Here is a 24,403-nt window from a genome sequence, read left to right as displayed (position 1 = left end):
CCTAAATGTCAAAGACGGTAACAGTATGAAAGAGCTAAATCTATATTAGGTGATAGCTGTCCAATTATATGTGAGGGATGGCCATGATCATGCCAGACCCACATGCTGTTAAGGGCAGCAGCAGTATGCAAAGGCTACACATATACCTACCAGGATCATCTATGTTAGGGTTAGATGCTATTATGCTATGGCTGTGATAATGTTGATGGTGGCAACAATATGCAATGACCACCATTATGCCTTCCATGGCAATCATCCTATGATGGATGGTCATCAGAATACAGGGATTCTGCCCCACGCAGACAAACATCCCTAATCATACTGTCAGCAATGCAGGCTCACATATACACATACACACTCAGAAACAAGCACACAGACAGATTCAATCATTCAAACATTGGGCGGTCCCAAAACTTGCTGGCAAAGTGAGAGAGTAGTCGCACTGATAGTTTTATGTATATTTAGTCGTCCAGGCCTGGCCAAAGGTAGGCAGCCTGCCAATCCAACAGACGCCAAGCCACATGGAGTGTTGCCAAGCTAAGGAGATATGGAGCTGCATTCTGCAGCGCTTATCTCCTAAGCCATTGTGAGGTCTAAAGCAGGCATTTGGGATTTGCGGACAAGCAGAGTGCTTGTGGGACCTGTAAAAAGCAAGAGAGTAAGACCCTATTATTACTTTAGGGACAGTCGCAGGCAACAATGGTTGCCACGCATTCAGTGTCTCACCTGGGGCACTTCCCCATAACCTTTCATTAGCTTAGCTAAGTTAACTGAAGGGGACTGGAGCACCCAGCTAGGGTGAATTCTTCTTACAGTGCAGTGCAAGAAACAATAAGTATTTCTACCCTCACTGTTCGCTGTCTCTCTCTTTCACACTCACACCCCTACTGTGAGTTTGGGCCGATATTAAAATAAACCCATCTGCGCATGCACGGTGTGTGCTGGCGTATGCAACTCCACCCCTGCTGAGGTAGCAGTGGTAGTGTAACAGATTAGTCTGCAAATCTTTCCCTTCTCCATCCCTCATCTGCTAGTGGGACATCACCTGTCACATCCATATGAAGCTGCTTGTGCAGTGCAGTTGGAGTTTTAGATTAGACTAATATATCTTAACCTGTCCACAACATTTATTTAAGAAGCGTAATACCTGTCACATCTGTTAACTGGCATATTTAGTCTAGAAAGCAAAGTGTATCAAATATGCATTTGCTTCTTGGTACAATGAATTACTGATGTACTTATTTACAAACCACCATCATTTGAGATGTCTAGTGCAAAGCTCCAGAGCTCCCAGAAAAGGAAGAAGGGGATTCCAAAAGGCCCAAACTTTGGAAGGTCTAGAAAAGAAGGCTGCTTTACTATATTGCAGCACATGTGAATCTATGAATCATAGCAGCACTGAAGAACCACAGTTCAGATAAGAACTAAGGGCCAGATTAGAGTTTGGTGGACATGTTACACCGTCGCAAGTATGGTTACTGCCACAGTGGATCCTTCACCCCCACAAGCAGATTCTCTCCTGGATGATAATGCACATTTTCACGTGATTATTGTGAGACCTTCCAAGTATTTTAAGGTACCAGCCAGAGACTGACTGCTTCCTGTAGGATTTTAAGGAGCCAGAGAGGAGAGCTATATAATCCATACCAAGCATAGATTATATGTCAGGAGGGGCTAGAAATGATGAAGGGTTCTGACATCAGTCCCAGCTGTGGTGCTGAGACTTGATAAAAAAACAATATGGCACCTGACTGAACGTCACTTGTTTGACAAGCAAGCGCAAAGCAGACTTGGTGGTCATGCAAGCAGAACCGAAGAAGATTATATAACCGAAACATTTCCACACAACCAGATCATGAGGGGAGGAAGATGGATAATTATGGTAAATGAGTATTCACTCTGGTGGCTACAGTCATTAAGATGGTGAACACATTAGCCATTGTCAGCCTTTATGACAGATAGCAGTGGTTGGACCTTGCACCTTATATTGACCTTATTCTGGACAATCAGAGTGGAGAGGTGAAGGCAGTTCCATTGTTTTGATAGATGCTGCCTTGGATATTGCAACAACAGCTTTTCACCTAATGGCAGGAGCAGCAGTCTCCAGGCGTCGAGGGTGTTATGGTACACATCCTTCTTCTGGTCAGAGATGCAGAATTGCATTCTGGACATACCCTTTTTATTTTTTTTTCACATTTATTTTTATTGATTGCACATAACAGTGAGCCGGATCTTAAAGAGCGATATATGGATATATAAGTACATGGCATAGTTCACATATTTACAACCAGTGTAGGATAGCACCCATTAATAATATCGAACATCCGTGATAGTCTCTTCGTGACATCACTCAGTGGTTTAAGATCGTTAATATACATCCCAACCGGCGAGCAAATACAAAAAGTTTTCGTCCGTTTCATCTACGCCAGGAGTCCAGCTAAACATGTCATGATTAGTCAAATCTATCAGGATCTAATACAGATATAATATTCTAACAAAACCTCTTACCCAACCTCCCCTCCCTCCCCATATGCTCGGCCATAATATCTAACAGTGGCATTTGCACATTTTACACGTTCGCAGTTATATGTGTCTCTATCCCAAAGACTGACGTAGGCAAACTGTACAATCCCGCTAACATACACAGTATAGCCCACAAAGACTGTGAAGGGCCTATGTGTCCTGTATCCGTTGATCAAACCCTCCTGCAATAGTCCGAGTCTGCCTCAGTAGGACAAAATATCTATCGCAGCGTATTCCTCTAGCATTGCATTCCAGCTCAACGAAATCGGTGTTTTCCTTGGGCCTCTATATTCCTCCCGTTGTAGTTCAGCCCCCTCCGCCTTGCCCCATCTCAACATTTCCGTGTTCCATTCCTGCAGGGACGGGGCCCTAGTGCCTTTCCATCTTGTAGTTATGGCTCTTTTGGCCAACAGGAGCGGAAGATTAGCAAAACGAGAGGCAGAGCTATCCTTCTTCTCACGGGGTCCTAGTCCCAGTATGCAGTATTCCAATGTGTCATTCCCGTGCACCGGGGCTATATCCATCAATATTTTGCAGACAGTTGCCCAATAATGTCATAGTCTAGGGCAGTTCCATATCATGTGTATCAACCCTGCATCGGGTGCACGGCAGCACGGGCAGGTATCTTCCGCCCCCTGAAACATAGCGCCCAGTCTGTGTGGGGAAAAATAAGCTCTATGTAACACCATTAATTGAATAAATTTAAATTTAGGAGTTCGAGAGACCTTCTTGGGGTGCCCTAATATAGAGTCCCACTCCTTAGCTGTAAATGCACGGCCTACATCCCCTTCCCACTTGTCTCATAACGGCCGTAAGGAGACTGCCTTTTCAGTTCCAATTCCGTGAGTTAGCCATTTTGTCAATCGTGCCCCATTTCCCATTAGATACTGCATGGTAAGTAATGTGTTCGTGGATGGTTCAGTGCCCTCAGGTGACCATGTAGTGCGTATGTATCTGGATATGTGTGTGTGTAGGAGGAACAGCGTTTCAGGGGCGTCATGTACACGCACAAACGTTTCATGTGTCATTAATGCACCCTCCGAAAAGAAATCCCCTCCCGCTCCAGCCCATGCTTGTAGTGCGCGGTCAGTGGTTAGCCACAAACGTGTAGGGATACCCAGTAGTGGAATAGTGGGGGCATACGGCGTCTTCTGTCCAGTGTACCTCACTGCATTCCGCCAGTAAGCAATTGCTAACTTCAATAAGTGGGGTGTTGACGGCAATAGGGGAGCCTGTGGTTATAAGAGCCTGTGTATGACCCCCTTGTCCCTGTCCCGTGACAACATATCCAATTCTTGCAAATTACGTCCTGCCAGCCAATATGCCAGCCATTGCAACTGGCTGGCATAGCAATATGCACGCAAATCCGGCACTCCCATCCCCCCTTGTTTTGTGGTGAGTTGTAGTTTCACTAGGCTAATACGTCTGCGTCCTGTACCCCATATTAGGTCGGACACCAGAGAGTTCAACATTTTAAAGATCCTCGCGGGGACTAGAATCGGTAAGTTTGTGAAATAGTAAAGGAGCCGCAGCAGCAGCACCATTTTTGTGATGGCTACTCTGTCTGCCACCGATAGGGGCAATGAGACCCAGAACTGAATTTGAGATTTGAGAGCGGCAATCGCACGCATAAGATTGCCATCCAGTAGGTCCGCAGCACTACGATAGATTTATATTCAGAGATATTTAAAGGTATCAGGTGCTATGTGGAAGGTCCAGGGGCCAAACACGAAGCCCCCGCTTCTCGCGGCGCCATCAAAGAAATATGCGTATGACTTGGCAGCATTAATAGCCAGGCCAGAAAGATCTTGGAACGACTCGAAAATGGAGGGCATTGGGTGAGGATCTGCAGCCATGTCCTTGATATCAAGAATGAGATCATCTGCGTATGCTGAGACAGTGTGGGATGTGCGACCTTATTCTGGACAATCAGAGTGGAGAGGTGAAGGCAGTTCCATTGCTTTGATAGATGCTGCCTTGGATATTGCAACAACAGCTTTTCACTTAATGGCAGGAGCAGCAGTCTCCAGGCGTCGAGGGTGTTATGGTACACATCCTTCTTCTGGTCAGAGATGCAGAATTGCATTCTGGACATGCCCTTTTTATTTTTTTTTCACATTTATTTTTATTGATTGCACATAACAGTGAGCCGGATCTTATAGAGCGATATATGGACATATAAGTACCTGGCATAGTTCACATATTTACAACCAGTGTAGGATAGCACCCATTAATAATATCGAACATCCGTGATAGTCTCTTCGTGACATCACTCAGTGGTTTAAGATCGTTAATATACATCCCAACCGGCGAGCAAATACAAAAAGTTTTCGTCCGTTTCATCTACGCCAGGAGTCCAGCTAAACATGTCATGATTAGTCAAATCTATCAGGATCTAATACAGATATAATATTCTAACAAAAACTCTTACCCAACCTCCCCTCCCTCCCCATATGCTCGGCCATAATATCTAACAGTGGCATTTGCACATTTTACACATTCGCAGTTATATGTGTCTCTATCCCAAAGACTGACGTAGGCAAACTGTACAATCCCGCTAACATACACAGTATAGCCCACAAAGACTGTGAAGGGCCTATGTGTCCCGTATCCGTTGATCAAACCCTCCTGCAATAGTCTGAGTCTGCCTCAGTAGGACAAAATATATATCGCAGCGTATTCCTCTAGCATTGCATTCCAGCTCAACGAAATCGGTGTTTTCCTTGGGCCTCTATATTCCTCCCGTTGTAGTTCAGCCCCCTCCGCCTTACCCATCTCAACATTTCCGTGTGCCATTCCTGCAGGGACGGGGCCCTAGTGCCTTTCCATCTTGTAGTTATGGCTCTTTTGGCCAACAGGAGCGCAAGATTAGCAAAACGAGAGGCAGAGCTATCCTTCTTCTCACGGGGTCCTAGTCCCAGTATGCAGTATTCCAATGTGTCATTCCCGTGCACCGGGGCTATATCCATCAATATTTTGCAGACAGTTGCCCAATAATGTCATAGTCTAGGGCAGTTCCATATCATGTGTATCAACCCTGCATCGGGTGCACGGCAGCGCGGGAAGGCATCTTCCGCCCCCTGAAACATAGCGCCCAGTCTGTGTGGGGAAAAATAAGCTCTATGTAACACCATCAATTGAATAAATTTAAATTTAGGATTTCGAGAGACCTTCTTGGGGTGCCCTAATATAGTGTCCCACTCCTTAGCTGTAAATGCACGGCCTACATCCCCTTCCCACTTGTCTCATAACGGCCGTAAGGAGACTGCCTTTTCAGTTCCAATTCCGTGAGTTAGCCATTTTGTCAATCGTGCCCCATTTCACATTAGATATTGCATGGTAAGTAATGTGTTCGTGGATGGTTCAGTGCCCTCAGGTGACCATGTAGTGCGTATGTATCTGGATATGTGTGTGTGTAGGAGGAACAGCGTTTCAGGGGCGTCATGTACATGCACAAACGTTTCATGTGTCATTAATGCACCCTCCGAAAAGAAATCCCCTCCCGCTCCAGCCCATGCTTGTAGTGCGCGGTCAGTGGTTAGCCCCAAACGTGTAGGGATACCCAGTAGTGGAATAGTGGGGGCATACGGCGTCTTCTGTCCAGTGTACCTCACTGCATTCCGCCAGTAAGCAATTGCTAACTTCAATAAGTGGGGTGTTGACGGCAATAGGGGAGCCTGTGGTTATAAGAGCCTGTGTATGACCCCCTTGTCCCTGTCCCGTGACAACATATCCAATTCTTGCAAATTACGTCCTGCCAGCCAATATGCCAGCCATTGCAACTGGCTGGCATAGCAATATGCACGCAAATCCGGCACTCCCATCCCCCCTTGTTTCGTGGTGAGTTGTAGTTTCACTAGGCTAATACGTCTGCGTCCTGTACCCCATATTAGGTCGGACACCAGAGAGTTCAACATTTTAAAGATCCTCGCGGGGACTAGTATCGGTAAGTTTGTGAAATAGTAAAGGAGCCACAGCAGCAGCACCATTTTTGTGATGGCTACTCTGTCTGCCACCGATAGGGGCAATGAGACCCAGAACTGAATTTGAGATTTGAGAGCGGCAATCGCACGCATAAGATTGCCATCCAGTAGGTCCGCAGCACTACGATAGATTTATATTCAGAGATATTTAAAGGTATCAGGTGCTATGTGGAAGGTCCAGGGGCCAAACACGAAGCCCCCGCTTCTCACGGCGCCATCAAAGAAATATGCGTATGACTTGGCAGCATTAATAGCCAGGCCCGAAAGATCTTGGAACAACTCGAAAATGGAGGGCATTGGGTGAGGATCTGCAGCCATGTCCTTGATATAAAGAATGAGATCATCTGCGTATGCTGAGACAGTGTGGGATGTGCGACCACGCGTTATTCCCTTGCAAATAGCGAAGGCACGAGTCTGTGTAAAAGCGGCTCCAGTGCCAGAATGAATAGCAACGGCGACAAGGGGCAGCCCTGCCTGGTGCCCCACGCCACCTCATATTGCCTTGAAATATGCTGACCCATACTCGCGCGTGCAGTGGGGTTCCTGGACATGCCCTTTGATAGGGAAGCTGTATTCGGCGGTCATGTGGCCAAGGCATTGTAGTCAATTAATGCTGATGCTGACACTTGGGTCTGTATTGCAGGGGTGCTTCAATAGAGATGGCAGATGCCCTTTCAGTGGGTGCATGGAAGAGGCCTTCCTTCCTTTTGCAGAGCCAATTCCAACATAGTTTATCTCAACAGAAACAAAAGCAGCAGTTTCACTACCACTAAACATCCTATGTTCAGAACAGATCCCCTCTAAGCTTCTCACAATACAAGATAAAAAGAAAGCAAGCTTCCAGAATATGCAACAAGACACAAGGAGGCGTTGACTATCATTTTGCATTGATTTTCATTGTAGGGTGCTTCAACAACTGACAAATGGCTCCTAAATTTTGTTCTTTTTGACCACACATTGGAATCCATCCAATGATATCTGGTGCCCACTGTGAAAACGTGGTGCACCAACATCTTCCCCTATTACAGTCTGAAATACTCATAATGTTGAACAAAGGAACCCTGGAGCCCATTCCCAGATTCCAACAAAGGATTCTACTCCTGTTTTTCCTGATCAGGAAGAAATATGGAGAATGGAGTTCCATTCTAGATCTCAGTTAATTTAATAAGTTCCTTCACAAGCAGTTCTCTCAAATGGTCACACTGCAGGAAGTTCTGTTACTGCTTCAGGAAGAAGAATTAAGGTGTCCTTAGACGGCCAAGATGCAATGCATACTTCCATATCCCAATCCACCACAAATTGGTATATTTCAAAGACAGAGAATTTGCACAGGGAACAAGGAGAACACTATAATCCATAAAAACCTGTTTTGTCTAAAGTTTGTAAAGTTTTCTCTGTGTGCTAAAAGAGGATGTAGCTAGCACCAAAGTTTTGTGTCCACTCATTCCCCCCTCTGAAATGGCGACGTTATGCCACTGACTATATATGGCAGCGTTAGAAAGGATTCAGCTGCTAGGAAATTACATATGACCTGAAGGTACTTTATTTGCTTCTATTGCACCAAAGATCTTGACAAATGGGAATATCAGACATAATAGTTAAAATTTTCAATGAGAAAGAACTAATTATCCTCAAGATAAAAATAGAAATACATGTGGATACCTAGAGAATGTAGAAGTACCCGAGGTAACAAAGCTTCCCTACAATGTAAAAATGAATGTCAACCATTGAAGCCAAAATCTATGAATATGGCATAATGTTAGTTAGTTTCCAGCCAAAGAGTTCCAATTAACTAAGTAGAGAAAGAATGTAATGCATTCCAAATAGAATCATTCAGTAATTAAGAGTTTATTGAGCAGCAGTAGTTTTGTATGCAAAGCTTACAAACTCAATCAGTACGTTATCAATAACCCCCAGTTCCAGTTGCTTGTGACCAAAGTCTTCTCTTACTGTACCTCCAGGTGGTCCAAAAACCAAGTAATAGCTATATGTAGTTGAATACTTGAGTTGATAAAAAATATTCAAAAATGTTATTTTTTCAAACGATAGCTTTGCCTACCTCAGGAAATTACTTACATAAAGCTAATCCAAAGCCTACAAGTATGCCTAGTTATTAACTATTGCAATCAATCTATTCTACAACATATCTTCTCACACTCATACACGTTTCTGTATGGGAAACTACAATGTATCCAAATCCTTTATGCAGTTTTTTGTTGGGCCAAAAAGGCCAAAATTATTATAAATGTAAGTAGATTTAAGTATAACGTGGTCATGTTGATCAGTGTCTAAAAGATACACATATATTTAGGCTGGGACACCATTTGTGCAGATTAAATCTTCCAATCAGGGATATTGGTAGGTGTACCTTTGGTGAAGTAGCTTCAAGTTATTTGGTGTAGCATCAATGTATTTGGAGAAAATGTAAGTAGCTGCAAGATATTCAGCGCAGTTTTGCAGCACTGTATCTACAATTCTAAAGTGTTCAACTTCTTTTAATTAGCACTTCCTTTTGTTTTTTGTTTTTCAGACATACAAACAGCAAGGAAACATAGTGATAAAGTTGGGAGACACAGTGATTCCGTACCATGCTGACTTCAAGATGTATATCACAAGTAACCTGCCAAATCCTCACTATACCCCTGAAATCTCTTCCAAGGTCACACTCATCAACTTCACTCTCTCGCCCAGGTAACTAGTAACGTTCTTCCTGTTTTTTTTTGTGGCTTACAAATAGCTATTTTAGTTAGGTATTCATATTTCCTTCAGTGGGATTGTACTATTGATTATCGATGCCAACAGCATTGTGGTACAAGAATATCGAGGACAGAATGTAGAGGAACAAAATATTGAAAGGTAAGGTCATGTAGGAAAGTATGGATTTTCTATTCCTAACTCCACATCTACTCTCTTTGAAGGTATATGCACCATGTATGTACATATATGTGGAGTTAGGTGTAGAAGATCTATACTTACTTACCTATTGATATTTTATTTTCGATATTCCATCCTTGATATTCTGTCCCATCAATATTGTGCTTTCGATATTCTAGGGCCACACCATTCCTTGACAGAGTTTATAGGATGGGTGACATATCTGACTTGTACTTTCTGGAAGCAAAAAATACCTGTTTGTTTCTCTGAAGTCTCTATTGCTCATGAGAATCTGGAAACGTGCATGGCAAGTTATTTGTGGGGCTTCACATGGGAGCAGATGAACATGCCAAATCCTTTCTTTGACTTGGTGGTAGCCATTGTTTATGTCCGGAACTGTAATGATATTGCAGTGTCACTAATGATGTAGCAGTTGCCACCACAAAGTGTAAAAGCAGTTTAATAGTCAGTGAGCTGTTTAGGGAGTGATATCAAAATAAAGTACATATGCGAGAAGCTTTCGAGGAAAGGCATGGATATATTTGGTAGTGTGTATGGGAGAGCTGGAGTAGTGTATCTGATAGAGACATCTAGTCATAGACTTCTTATCTTAGAAAGTTCCCAAGGCATCAGGCTGGATCCAGAAGTTTCTGACCAGCCCCTGCGCACCGTAGGTGGCATCGTTCCGCTGCCTAATGTCCAAGCCCAAAATGACGTATGCAGTACCTGTATAGGTACCACCCCTGCACGCTGACATCAGTTTCATCCTTTCCCCGCCAGATAGTGCTGATCCGTGAAGAACTATCCTTGGTCGTTTTTTGCCTGTTTTTTTTCCTCAACGTTTTGTCAAACTCTTTTTATGAGAGATTTTTTCTCCTGGTGTTACAGGATTTCACCAAAGAAACCTGATTGTTTCAAACCATGTGCTGCCTATCACAGGCATACGTCTGTGACAGACCCACACTTGGTTTGTCTGGGGTGCTTAAAGAGGGACCATGACTCCCAAGACCTGCAAGGACTGCTGCACCATACACCCGAAGGCACAGAGTGCTCCCTCCAGCTCATCGCCGCCCAACTCCGACGACCCCACAGCACTCAAGATCCCAGTTGCATGAAAGGTCCTGGGACAGTTTGAGGAGCCACACCCAGGAGACGCTGGTTAAGTCCACTGCAAAAAGAAATCCAAGAAGTAGAAGCCTCGCACGTTGAAGTCTTTGACTAGGCATGGGAGCGGCGGCACTCCAGGCTTTGAGCTTCTGCGGAGCCTGAGTCAGGGTCTTCTCTGACTTTCCAGGAGCCGGTGCGACACCCGCCCAGCTGAAAGAATTTTATAGGTCCATGTACCTGATATTTGGGTGGCCCGGCCCCTCTGGAGTGCCTTCAGGCTCAACGGGCTCTGGAGGGCCCCCACTGGATCCACGCCATCAGCTTCACTCTCAGCACAAGTCGGGTCCCATGGATCTGGTGTTGAATCCGGAGTGGAGCTGCCTTTGAAATAAGACCTTCCTCAGTGCCTGCTCCAGTGCCAATGCCGCGAACACCCCATGGCAATGCCATCCCCAACATCATTCCTGACTCCAACACGGAACTGGACATGCATTATTCAACAACAGTTCGACCTCATTGGGAACCATGCCGTCCCGATTGGAGCCAGTGCCTTTTTCCTTCGACAGGCCTGGAGAGGGAGACACATGGGAGAGGTCTGAGGATGCTTATGAATACCAGCATCCCCTAGATGATACTAAGGACAACTGGTATGATGATCTGGTAGAGGCTTGTGTGTTATACACCTCACCAGACACCGGCTTAGTCTCTCCTTCTACTGTGACTATGCAGGAGGGTGCATTATTTGCTATGGTGGTGGGTAGGGCAGCTGAGGTCTTGGACCTTCAATTACTGTCAGTGGCAGTCAAGATAAACTTTTTGACAGAGGTGCTTCAACCAGGAGTCGCCCCATCCAAACTCTTACTCCCTTTAAATGAAGCCCTTGCCAACATATTTCTCAGGCCTGATCCAAGCCCTGTACAGGGGCTTCTGTGCATCATACAATTGCCAGCCACCATCACCCCACTTCTTGGGACACAATTTTCCTTACCCCGCACCCCCCCCCAGGAAAATTGGTGGTCCAAGCCTCCATCTCTAGTGTCAACCCTGGCACTTTCCGTACCATTCCACCGCATAAGGAATCCAAGAGGCTGGATACCTTTGGCAAAAGGATGTTCTCTTTCGCCAGCCTTGCACTGTGGTCAGTGAACACCGCATGCCTTTTGGGCTGATATTCCCATATGATCTGGGATTTGGTTGCACAAATGCTGCCTATGGTTTCGTAGGAGGCCCAAGCCAAACTCTCCCAAGCAATTGCTGACGAGATCGATACAGCAAAGTTCATCATACAATGTGGACTGGACACAACCGGCTTGCTGGATAGAGCGATTTCATAGTTGGTGACCCTTCTCCACCACGCCTGACTGAGAGTCCCTGGCTTTTCAGGGGATGTCCAAGCATCGCTAATGGACACTCTCTTTGAAGACTGTCGTCTTTTTGGAGAGTAGGTGAACTAAGCGCTGTATCACAATAAGAGGTACAAAAGGGGGTGGTGATGGACGGAGTATCAGAACCAATCAAACACTCACACCCAGTCAACAGATCTGGGTTTGATCCATCACCGTTCTTTAGCCCACTCTGCCACCCCAGTTCCGACATGGCCATATGCAAATCAGTCTGACCCTGTGCCTCATGGGAACAGTCCAGCCCGAACTGCCAAGCCATGCCTTCCCTGGACCGGAAACAAGCTTCCTAGGACCAGTTTCTGGCATTTCAGCCGTCTTCAGCCAGGCTTCCTTGATTCCAGTGGCAAAGTGAGCAAGGGACTCAACGTCTGAGCATACCCTGCCAACTTATGGCGAACAAAGAGGTACAAAAGGGGGTGGTGATGGACGGAGTATCAGAACCAATCAAACACTCACACCCAGTCAACAGATCTGGGTTTGATCCATCACCGTTCTTTAGCCCACTCTGCCACCCCAGTTCCGACATGGCCATATGCAAATCAGTCTGACCCTGTGCCTCATGGGAACAGTCCAGCCCGAACTGCCAAGCCATGCCTTCCCTGGACCGGAAACAAGCTTCCTAGGACCGGTTTCTGGCATTTCAGCCGTCTTCAGCCAGGCTTGCTTGATTCCAGTGGCAAAGTGAGCAAGGGACTCAACGTCTGAGCATACCCTGCCAACTTATGGCGAACAAAGAGGTACAAAAGGGGGTGGTTGTACTGCTTTGTTCGCCATAAGTTGGCAGGGTATGCTCAGACGTGAGTCCCTTGCTCACTTTGCCACTGGACTCAAGCAAGCCTGGCTGAAGACGGCTGAAATGCCAGAAACCGGTCCTAGGAAGCTTGTTTCCGGTCCAGGGAAGGCATGGCTTGGCAGTTCGGGCTGGACTGTTCCCTTGAGGCACAGGGTCAGACTGATTTGCATATGGCCATGCCTGAACTGGGGTGGCAGAGTGGGCTAAAGAACGGTGATGGATCAAACTCAGATCTGTTGACTGGGTGTGAGTGTTTGATTGGTTCTGATACTCCGTCCATCACCACCCCCTTTTGTACTGTATCACAATAAGGGCAGCAGAGCTATAGTCAGGTACTTGGGCTTCTCCATGGCCCTTTATCAACACAAGTCTACCTTTTGCCCCTTCATGGCCGTGGAAGAGGCTTCCAATCACGTCCATACAGTCCCAGCCTCCAAACCCCTTTAGTAGTTTGGCTTCCGACCATGGGCATTCAATGGGGGGTAGGATGCGCTATCACCTGCACCACTGGCTGTCAGTAACATCAGACCATTAAGTTTTACAGATCATCCAAAGGGGCTGCACCATTCCCTTTGTGACCACCCCTCACCCATGTTGCCCACATACGACCTGCTGACGGAGGACCACCTCTCCCTGCTCTGTCAGGAAGTGCTGGCTCTCTTGGCCAAGAGAACTATCGAGACTGTGCTGGCGTCAAAAGTAGGTCTTGGTTGGTATTCCTGCTACGTTTTGGTGCCCAAAAAGGACAGAGGTCTTTGTTCTACCCTGGACCTGCTCCTTCTCAATCTCTGTCTGAAATAGAAGAAATCCAAAATTTTCAAGCTAGCCCAAGTACAATCTACCCTGGATCCAGGAGATTGGATGGTAGCGCTGAACTTGCAGGGCGCATATTTCCACATCCACTTCCTGCCTGCCCACACACATTTCCTGCAGCTCACTGTGGGCTAAGAGCATTTTCAGTTTGCCGTGCTCCCCTTCATCCTTACCAGGGCCCCTCTGTTATTCACTGTGGTGGGGGTGGTGCAGCTCATTTGCGGAGGTCAGGGGTTCCAGCCTTTCCCCTATCGACGATTGACTGTTAAAGGCGGTCTTGCCACAGGCAGTCGTCTCCCACCTCCAGACTATGGCAAAGGTCCTGCACTATCTGGGGAGACTGTCAACATGCCAAAGTCAAACCTGAGTCCCTCTCAGAAACTCCCTTTCATCTGAGCTGTTCTGGACATGGTACAGTTTCAGGCCTATCCTCCAGAGTGGGGAGTTCAGGATATTTAGGCTATGATACCAATGTTTCAACCTCTTTCCTGGATTTCGGTGACAAAGACCCTGAGGTTGCTGGGTCTCATGGCCTCCTCCATTCGGATTGTAACACATGTCTGTTGGCATATGCGGGCTCTGTGGTGGGACCTGAAGTCCCAGTGGGCACCGTATCAGGGTAATCTCTCCGACATGGTCCTGATCTGCAGTGGTGGCTGATGAACCGTGATTAGGTCAGTGGCAGACCCCTCTCCCTATCTAAGCTAACTACTGACAGATGCATCACTACTGGGATGAATCAGCCATCTGGAAGAGGTGGAGATCAGAGAACTCTGGTCTCTGGCAGAGTTTGGGCATTACATCAAACTATTGAAGCTTTTGGCGTTCTTCTTGGCATTGAAAGCCTTTCTTCCTTCGATCAAAGGAAGGCTGATGCAAATGTTAACGGACAACACCACCGCCATGTGGTACTGCAATAAACAGGGTGGTATGGGGTCGTGGACCCTTTGTCAAGAGGCTCTGCATCTCTGTAGATGGCTGGAACACCAGGTCATTTGACTGGTGGTTCAACACCATGCTGGCTGTCTGAATTCCAGGGCAGACAAACATAGATGATGATGCCTACCGGATGGTGAATGGCATCTCGATCCGGAGGTGGTGCAAGGTCTCTTTCAAGAGTGGGGAGAGCCTTGGTTAGATATTTTCACCACTTCTCAGAACGTGCAATGTCCGCAATTTTGTGCGCTCACGTTTCCAAGGTGGCTACTGCCCAGAGACTCATTGTGTCGAGTAGACTGCCTCTCCGTCTTTCCGCCAATACCACTACTGCCTGGTGTTTTCAAGTAGATCATGAACAACCAGGCCCAAGTTAATCTTGTGGCTCCATATTGGGCACAGATAGCCTGGAATTCCAAGCTGTTGAGCATGAACATTGGTCCCCCGATCAGGCTGCCTCTTCAAGAGGATCTTGTCGCAGCAACAAGGGAGAGTTCTGCACTCAAAACTACGCAGTCTTTACCTTCATGCTTGGAGATTGTGCAGCGACTGTTGGCAGCTTTTGACCTTCCTCTTGAGGTCTGTGATGTTATTCTGCCAGCTTGGCATCCCTCCACCAAATCAGTATATTCCTGCAGCTGTGAAAAATGGATAGCATGGTGTGCATCTAGGTACATCGACCATCTTTTTACAGCCCTTCTCAGGTTCTTCTCTTTGATCTATCCTTAGCCCAGTAGGGCTTTGCTTTGGGCATGGTTAAAGGTTATTTATCGGCCAGTTCAGCATTTTGTGCGATTGCCAGACCAACCTTCTTTGTTTAAGTTACCTGTTGTAGCTAGGTTCCTCGTAGGTTTGCAACATTCTTTTCCTCACAGGCCATTTATCATGCCCAGTGGGACTTAAATTCTGTCCTGACTTTTTTAAGGTTTGCACCCTTTGAGCCTCTGCACATTTGCCCTCTTCGGTTGACCATCAAGACTGCTTCTCTAGTGGCTATTAAATTGGCATGGAGGCTCAGGCACTCTCAGCACACCCTTCCTACACCACCTTTTCTAAAGAGAAGCTGGTATTCCTTCCTTCTGGAGGCTGCAGCCCCTTTTCAAGTAATGGACAAATATAATGAAGGGAGGGTCGTTGGGAAATTTTTTAGAGACCTGCAAAGGATTACATCCCCAATCTATCAATGAAAAACAACAAAAAATCCTTGGGTCTGAGTTATCTGAAATAAGAGGACACACACACAAAATGGCATTACCAATAACCCAAGCGGCCTAGCTGGGGGATAAAATCCCTTTAGGATGAAATCCCATACCCACCTACGGTGGCATGCTTCATCATTTGGGATTCTCCTCCCAGAGGAAAAACCTAGTTCCTCTGAGGGCTACGACCCCCTCTCTGAGAGGGAGGAGCTCAGGTATGTTTTTCAACTGCTCTAACTGGATCTACTAAATCCTCCAAATGAGACCTATAGTGTGAGTGAGAACGCAGCGCAAAGAAAGAATTACCGTGGGTGAAGTGATGATAAAACTGGCTAAAGAGAACCTAACGTCTAATTTATTTGGAAGATCTTGCTGTCAGGATTAAAAAACAGTGCACCTGCGGCTATTGGTAGTGCCTTTTTGTGTGTGTGTGTGTCCTCTTCTTTCAGATAACTCAGACCCAAGGATTTTTTGTTGTTTTTCCCTTTTCAAGTAAGCCAGACATCACCCGGCCTACCTTCTTTGCTCTGCCTGACCCTTCCAAAGAAGAGGAGAAACTTTACTGGCTGGATCCAAAAAGAGCTGTGTCGTTCTATCTTGATGCACAAAAGAGTAAAAGCGTTCTGTGTGGACGATCAACTTTTCAGGTGGTACGTAGGAGCCAAGAAAGGGAAGGCTGTGCAGAAATGGACCATCTCAAGGTGAATAGTACTCTGCATTGAGATTTGCTATGCATTGTCCAAGAAGCAACCCCCTGAGGGCTTGTGTGCTCATTCCATCAGAGCCAAGGCTGTGACCACTGCATTAGCCCACGGGGTCCCTGTCCTGGACATCTGTCAGTCAGCAAAGTATCTCTTCACACATTTACCAAGCACTACTACTTTGAGAGTCAGGTCCATTGTGACGGGCATTTCTCCCAATCAGACTTTCTGGTTTAAATCTTCTTCTCAGACTCACCTCCGGGAGGCATTGTTTGGATATCTATTCTAAGGTAAGGAATCTATGGCTAGAAGTCACAATCAGATGAACAAGTTACTTACCTTCGGTAACACCTTATCTGGTAGAGAATCTATCTAGCCGCAGATTCTTTACCCGCCCTCCCATCCTGCCTGCTCTGCGATCTGATTAAGGTGTAAGAGTCACCTTGCTAAGGGCCTTAGAATTTTCACACCGGTTGTCAGTCTTGATCGAGGCTCCACGCTCCTGGCATGGAAAGTTGTGAAAGAAACTGACATCAGTGTGCCAAGGTGGAACCTATATAGGTACTGCGTACACCATTTCCAGTGCAGCCGATGCGGAGCTAGCCGATGCTACCTAATGGTGTGCAGGGCACTACTAGAAACTTCCAGATCCAGTTTGATGCCTTGTAAATATTCTAAGGTAAGGGATCTGCCGCTAGATAGAGCCTCTACCAGATAAGCTGTTACTGAAAGTAAATTACGTGTTCTTCAAGGATTTATCATTTGGCTAACAGAAGGGCTCTAGTCCCAGTGACCACTATAATTTGACACACATCTGTGTGGATTGTAGAAGGGCTATTATGGTATCTGGAGTTTTAATATTGGTGATAGCAGTCCTATGAATGCAAATATTTCTGACTTTAAATGTAGAAAGAACATATGATACTGGAAAGACGGTAGAGGCATGTTGTGTGGGGTGAAGCAGGTCGTAATGAAACCATAGTTAGTGCATAGGATGAGGCAGCAACTTTCCTCCCTATTGTACATAATCTAATATTATCCCCCTCTCCCTCAGTGTCAGTCCCCTACCATTTGCTAAGTAAAGTGCTCTGTTTCTTTTCAGTCACATTTGCACTACATAATCTCACATATATACCTACATTTAATTTGCGGCCCAACTTCCATGCTTCTTACATGTACTTATCTGACCCAAATGAGTATATGGTGTAACAAGTGCCTGTGCAGTGGTCTACCGAACCTGACAAGTACCAGAACGATGTAAGAACATTGTAGTTTTTCTATGCAACATTTTACGTGGAGAAAATGAGAAACTGCTGCATGCCACTTTGATTACCCCAATCACACATTTGCTCATCTAATCTGACCACATGATCCAGCATAGTAGAATGACCAACTCAGAATTTATGCACCTATTTAAAATATGTGTGGCATGCACTGTTAAATATGTGACGTTGAACCAAGGTAGCTGCTGCTGCGAGAGCGCTTGCGCGTTTTTGCAGTAAAACTGCTGTTTTAAAAACGTTATATATTCTTTTTGTTTGTTTTGGTCATTTTGACCTTTTTTTAATTGCCCCTTACCTGCACCTTAAATTGTGCCCCTTCACCGCCGTTTTGGCGGGTCTGGTCCTGGGGTGGGTGCCTGGTTCGTTTTTGGCGGACATCTTGGAGTGGGGTGAGTGGAGTGAGGCTTTTCCACCTGACAGCGCTTGAATGCACATGTGACGCCTGGGAACACCTATTTAGGGCGAGTCCCTCCTGCTTTCAGCCCCTGACAAGGTAGCTGCTGCTGCGAGAGCGCTTGCGCGTTTTTGCAGTAAAACTGCTGTTTTAAAAACGTTATATATTCTTTTTGTTTGTTTTGGTCATTTTGACCTTTTTTTAATTGCCCCTTACCTGCACCTTAAATTGTGCCCCTTCACCGCCGTTTTGGCGGGTCTGGTCCTGGGGTGGGTGCCTGGTTCGTTTTTGGCGGACATCTTGGAGTGGGGTGAGTGGAGTGAGGCTTTTCCACCTGACAGCGCTTGAATGCACATGTGACGCCTGGGAACACCTATTTAGGGCGAGTCCCTCCTGCTTTCAGCCCCTGACAAGGTAGCTGCTGCTGCGAGAGCGCTTGCGCGTTTTTGCAGTAAAACTGCTGTTTTAAAAACGTTATATATTCTTTTTGTTTGTTTTGGTCATTTTGACCTTTTTTTAATTGCCCCTTACCTGCACCTTAAATTGTGCCCCTTCACCGCCGTTTTGGCGGGTCTGGTCCTGGGGTGGGTGCCTGGTTCGTTTTTGGCGGACATCTTGGAGTGGGGTGAGTGGAGTGAGGCTTTTCCACCTGACAGCGCTTGAATGCACATGTGACGCCTGGGAACACCTATTTAGGGCGAGTCCCTCCTGCTTTCAGCCCCTGACAAGGTAGCTGCTGCTGCGAGAGCGCTTGCGCGTTTTTGCAGTAAAACTGCTGTTTTAAAAACGTTATATATTCTTTTTGTTTGTTTTGGTCATTTTGACCTTTTTTTAATTGCCCCTTACCTGCACCTTAAATTGTGCCCCTTCACCGCCGTTTTGGCGGGTCTGGTCCTGGGGTGGGTGCCTGGTTCGTTTTTGGCGGACATCTTGGAGTGGGGTGAGTGGAGTGAGGCTTTTCCACCTGACAGCGCTTGAATGCACATGTGACGCCTGGGAACACCTATTTAGGGCTCTTCCCCTAGCGCAGCGGGATCGCGCAGCGGGCGCGTCCTCGCGTGGCCGGAGTCGTGCCTGAGTCCTGCCCGTCTGCGCCCGTCCGCGCTCGGTTGCGCTGGCTTCGCGGCGATATTTACATCAGGTGCATCTCTAACCATGCTTATGTATACCAGGGATAGTCTCCTGGCATTTAATACCTGTCTGCCTCCCTGCGCCGAAGTCCGCGTTGACCCTTTGTGTGGCCCCCATCGCTGTGCTTGTGGCGGCTGGCTACTCGAAGCCCCTTCCTGTTTGGGGTCTTGTATAGTGCAGCCTGCCATAAGCAGTAAGGTCTCTTCGCGACATCTCACCATCTGGAATTTAAACGTCAGATCGGCGGTCAAGCATTATCAGGATATTGCTGATCTTGTGGACAATGACCCCCCTGACATCTTTTGTCTGACAGAGACATGGCTGCAAGACACCGATTCTACGGTATTGAATCTGGCGTTCCCCTTTGAGTATTCCATCTACACGCTCAACCGCTCTTCGAGAGGGGGTGGCGTCGCTCTTGCTGTTAAATCGTGCTACTCTTGCGCCTGGAGTGTGCAGAACATCACGGGCTGCGAAAGCGCCCTGTTCAAGGTTGCGGTTACTCCGCATTTTACCTTGTCAGGATTGCTGATTTACCGTCCACCTGGTAGCTCAGTGGCATTTCGAGAGGCTCTCCCTGAGGCGGTTAGTTCACTAGCAGTAGGGTCTGCCAATTTCTCTATCATTGGTGATTTGAATCTCCATTTTGACACTTTGTGTCTTTCTTCTGTGGGAGGGATGGTGGCGGACCTTGAGGCCCTTCAATTGTTCCAGCTGGTCTCGGACCCCACTCATAGTGGTGGCCACACTCTGGACCCCTTTTTTTCTAACTTAGAAGGGGTTACAGTGGCCCCCCCCCTCCCCCTGACCTGGTCAGACCACTCACTCGTGACCATTCACTGTAGTCTTGATGAAGCCCCACTTAAGGTGCCACTGCGAGCCATGCCCAGACGGCGCTGGAGCAAATTAAAGGCGGAAGATCTCCACCGCCTTCTCACTGACGACCCACTGGGTGCAGTGGAGAACGTGGAGTCTGGTTATGACCATTTCTGCGGATGGGTAACCAGGGCCCTCGACTCCCTTATCCCGATGGTTTTCAGTAAGTGTGGCTCCCGCGCCCCCAGTCCCTGGTATGATGGCAATCTGAGGGCTCTGAAAAGTGTCTGCAGACGTGCAGAGAGAGACTGGAGGAAGAGGTATGACAGCAGCAAAAAAACCCTGTATATGGCTGCGGTCAAGTCTTATCACCGCGCGGTTTGTAGAACCCGGGCTGAATACTACGCTCTGGAGTTTCGCAATAGTGGGAATCCTGTTAAAACCATCTTTAAGGCCCTTAAAGACCTAGTGGCAAGGAAGCCGGCCGGTAACTCCATCAGCTCCAATACTCATTGTGAAGCGCTGGCGGCTTTCTTTCTGGAGAAGGTCCAGACCATATATAGGGCCTTCCCCTCCTCCACTGCACAAACCAGTATGGGGCCTCCCATCCGGTTGGATCAGGTGGTGCTAGACTCTCTCCCCTCTCTCTCTTTGGAGTCTTACACGGCCTTGGCTCTCCGAGTTAAGTCGGGGTCGCCGGACGACCCGCTCAAGCCACCTATGTTCAGAGACCAGGTTTTTGCTCGCCCGGTTTGCGACTTAATCAACACGTCGCTATCATCAGGCCAAGTGCCTTTGAAATGGAAGCATGCGGTAGTAATGCCCATTTTGAAAAAACCATCTCTCGACCCTACAAAATCGGAGAACTACCGCCCGATTTCACTTCTCCCGTGGCCAGCCAAACTCGCGGAGGCGCATGTCAACACCGCCCTCTCTGGTCATCTGTTGCGTGCCAACATTCTGGACGACACCCAGAATGGTTTTCGGGCTGGCCACAGTACGGAGACAGCACTGTTATCTATGGTCGAGCACCTTCGGGTAGTTCTGGATGCAGGTCAAACGGCGGCGCTTGTTTTGTTAGACCTAAGCGCCGCCTTTGACACGGTCTCCCATGACATTCTCCTGCAACGTCTTGAGGAGATAGGGGTTATCGGCACTGCACACCAGTGGTTCCGTTCGTTTCTCAGGGATCGTTCCTTCTGTGTGGCGTCCCCGCCCTACCAGTCCAAATGCCATCCTCTGTCTCTTGGGGTCCCACAGGGTTCCTCGCTGAGCCCCACGTTGTTTAACATCTACGTGAGGCCGCTGGCTGAGGTTGTGAAGCTCTGTGGTATGACCATGGTGTCGTACGCAGATGACACCCAGCTAGCGGTCACGATCAGCGGGGACTCTGGGGTGGATGCCCCAAGATTCAGAGAAGGACTCAGGGCGGTGGCTGGTTGGATGACGTCCAACTGTCTCCAACTAAACGCAAAAAAAACGGAGGTGATGATCTTTGGGAAGCGGACGGACCTATGGGGAGATACCTGGTGGCCCTCTGAGCTGGGGCCGACCCCCACTCCGGTTGCGGAGATCAAAAATCTTGGTGTTTGGCTGGACCCTTCCCTCAACTTTGTTGGCCACACCAAAAGGACGGCGGCTTGCTGCTTCGGCATCCTGCGCAATCTGCGCCCTGCCCTTAAATACTTCGATGCCGCAACTCGTCAATTGGTGGTGCAAGCAACGGTTTTGGCACGGTTGGACTATGCCAGCTCCCTTTTTATAGGATTAAACCAGGCTGAGTTAACCCGACTTCAAAGAGTGCAGAACGCTGCGGCCAGAGCGATCATAGGTCTTCCTAGGTTTTGCTCGGCCGGTCAATCTTTGCGAGCCTTGCATTGGTTACCCGTTAGGCAGCGGATCCACTTTAAAGTTTTGTGCCTTTCCTTCAAAATTCTGAAGGGCCTATCACCTCCCTTACTGCACCAACTCTTGCGCCCTTACATCCCGGGCCGCACTCTGCGCTCGCTAGACCAAGAATTAGCGGTAGCCCCTCGGTTCAAACTCAGTCGGGTGGGGGGTCGCTCTTTTAAGGTGCGGGCAGCCGCACTCTGGAACGCTCTCCCTTTGAAACTCCGGACCTTTGGTGACCTGCTCTCCTTCCGCAAGGCCGCTAAAACTCATTTATTTTCTGAGCTTTGTTAAATCCTTCACTCCCCAATTTCTTAATAATTATTTCTGTTCCCCAGTTGTGTTGTGTTCGCCACCTTGTCGGTGCGCCGGGACGCTCCTTCGCTGGAGCAGCCGTGCGCAATACAAATAGCACTAACATAACATAACATAACATAACCACATATACATCGCCAGAGGGTAAAAATGTGTGACTAAGACTAGAGGTCTAGGCAATTGACTTTGTGAGACAAGGATTTAACTTTGTACATGAGTCTTCATATAGGTTTATATTGACTGTATTGATTGTGAAATTATGCCAGACATTTGTAGAGGTCAAGGGGCAGTTTGACCTGAAAGAGTTTCTGATGAACAAGTGAGGGGCAAGTGTAACAATTTAGATAATTTAAAGTAGTTTTAGGTTGTTTTGGAATGATTACAGTGAGTATTTTGTTTAAATGCAATGATAAGTGATCTTAATACTTGTTCTAACAGTGGCCTGGAAGATCAACTCCTAGGTAAAGTTGTGGCAGAGGAACGTCCAGACCTAGAGGAAGCCAAAAACCAGCTGATAATCAGCAATGCCAAAATGCGACAGGAACTGAAAGAGATTGAGGACCAAATACTTTTTAGACTCAGTTCCTCAGAGGGTAACCCAGTAGATGATGAAGAACTCATCAAAGTGCTTGAGGCTTCAAAGCAGAAAGCGGGTGAGATCAAGGTCAGTGACGTGTTTCCCTTCTAATTTACCTTCATAAAACATCTATCTTGGAATTTACATATCAGCCTTGTTTCTCCACCACTGTCTGTCCTTAGGCATGTTATATGTTGCTCATTAATGTTATTTTGTTTTGTCTCTCTTGATGTTTATCACAGGCCAAAGTGCGTGTGGCTGAGCAGACTGAGAAAGATATTGACGCCACCCGCCTTGAATATGTACCTGTGGCTGTTCGCACCCAGATCCTCTTCTTCTGCGTTTCTGATCTCTCAAATGTTGACCCGATGTACCAATACTCATTGTCATGGTTCCTAAGCATCTTCATGTCTGGTATTATGAACTCTGAAAGAGCAGGTACATCAGACATTATGTATGACTTAGAGTTTAATGAGCACATATTCAATGCATAGGAGTTTCTGGTCTACCTGCCTGTCGAGGACCTGGCATCCCTTTACCTGACTGAATAATGTGATAGTTCAGATGCCAAATTAGTCTGAAGTTAAATAGATGAGACCCATGGAACACTGGGTGAAACAATATACAAGAAACATACTGTGCAGATTTTCTTGCCTATTTTGTACAACTTGACTCCCTCCTATAAAAGTAAGGAATTAAAGGGCAAAAGATATGCTTGAATAGAGAGAAGTATTAACTCCCTTCCTCTCATATATAATCCATGTACCTTATTTGGTGGGTCTTGCTGTATAAGAGCTGTATCATTTCCAACAAAACCAAAACATCACAACTAGTATAACAAGGAATACGCCTCCTATGATGGCCCTTTAGTTTTAACAGTGGCTGCAATAACATTCACTCCTTAAAAACAAGGGTATCTCAAAGTGAACAGGAAAATGCTATGACCATATTTCCCTTGGTAAAAACAAACCTTAGCTCTCAAATCTAATGGTTTGTCCTTGTTTACCTGAAATTAATTTTGTATTTCTTATAAGCAAGTGCTGTCTCATCAGCCCAAATGCTGTATCACTAACACTTGATTTTCTGTTTCAGAAACGGTGGAGCATCGCATTGAAAATATCAACAAATACTTTACATTCAGTCTGTACAGCAATGTCTGCCGAAGCCTGTTTGAGAAACACAAACTAATGTTTGCTTTCCTACTCTGCATTCGGATCATGATGAACCAGGGCAAGATCGACCTGGTGAGGAGATACCCATACAGATACTTTTATTAAGCTCATCACAATGTTGCCCTGGTTTTTTATATATGACCCCCACCCCTTTCCGGCAATAAGCTTAGATTGGCGCTAACATGGGCAAGAGTAGGCAAACATCCTAGACCAGAATGAAGAATTATTTTGACGTCATTCTAATCTCTCGCAGTCATCATAACATATAACCTACTGATGCACCTAGTTATCAGGGTCCAAGAACCATTAATAAATATTATATGTTCAGCTCCAATAAGGACTCTTATTCAGCAGGATGGGTGCCATACAACAATTTAAAGAGTCAGCGCTACCCAGCATAGTTAGGTTACACATAAACAAATCTGACAGAGAGAACAAATATTATTGACTTTATCTGTACTGGAACTTGTGGCTCACTCAGACAAATGAGTTT

General features: G+C 46.7%; 1 protein-coding gene across 1 annotated transcript in view; it reads left to right on the top strand.

Moving 5' to 3' along the window:
- DNAH1 (dynein axonemal heavy chain 1) overlaps positions 1 to 24,403 on the top strand; it is a 1,256,292-nt gene that overhangs the window by 1,034,960 nt on the left and 196,929 nt on the right. Inside the window, exons 62-65 of the mRNA XM_085624793.1 lie at positions 9,037 to 9,197; positions 22,600 to 22,825; positions 22,981 to 23,176; positions 23,831 to 23,982. Coding sequence (XP_085480919.1) covers positions 9,037 to 9,197; positions 22,600 to 22,825; positions 22,981 to 23,176; positions 23,831 to 23,982 — 735 coding nt within the window. The remainder of the gene's footprint in view (positions 1 to 9,036; positions 9,198 to 22,599; positions 22,826 to 22,980; positions 23,177 to 23,830; positions 23,983 to 24,403) is intronic.

The sequence above is a fragment of the Triturus cristatus genome, chromosome 9 (assembly GCF_964204655.1).
Source record: "Triturus cristatus chromosome 9, aTriCri1.1, whole genome shotgun sequence".
Classification (NCBI taxonomy): domain Eukaryota; kingdom Metazoa; phylum Chordata; class Amphibia; order Caudata; family Salamandridae; genus Triturus; species Triturus cristatus.
Note: the sequence above shows the minus strand (reverse complement) of the source record. Positions and strands in the feature narration are given on the sequence as shown.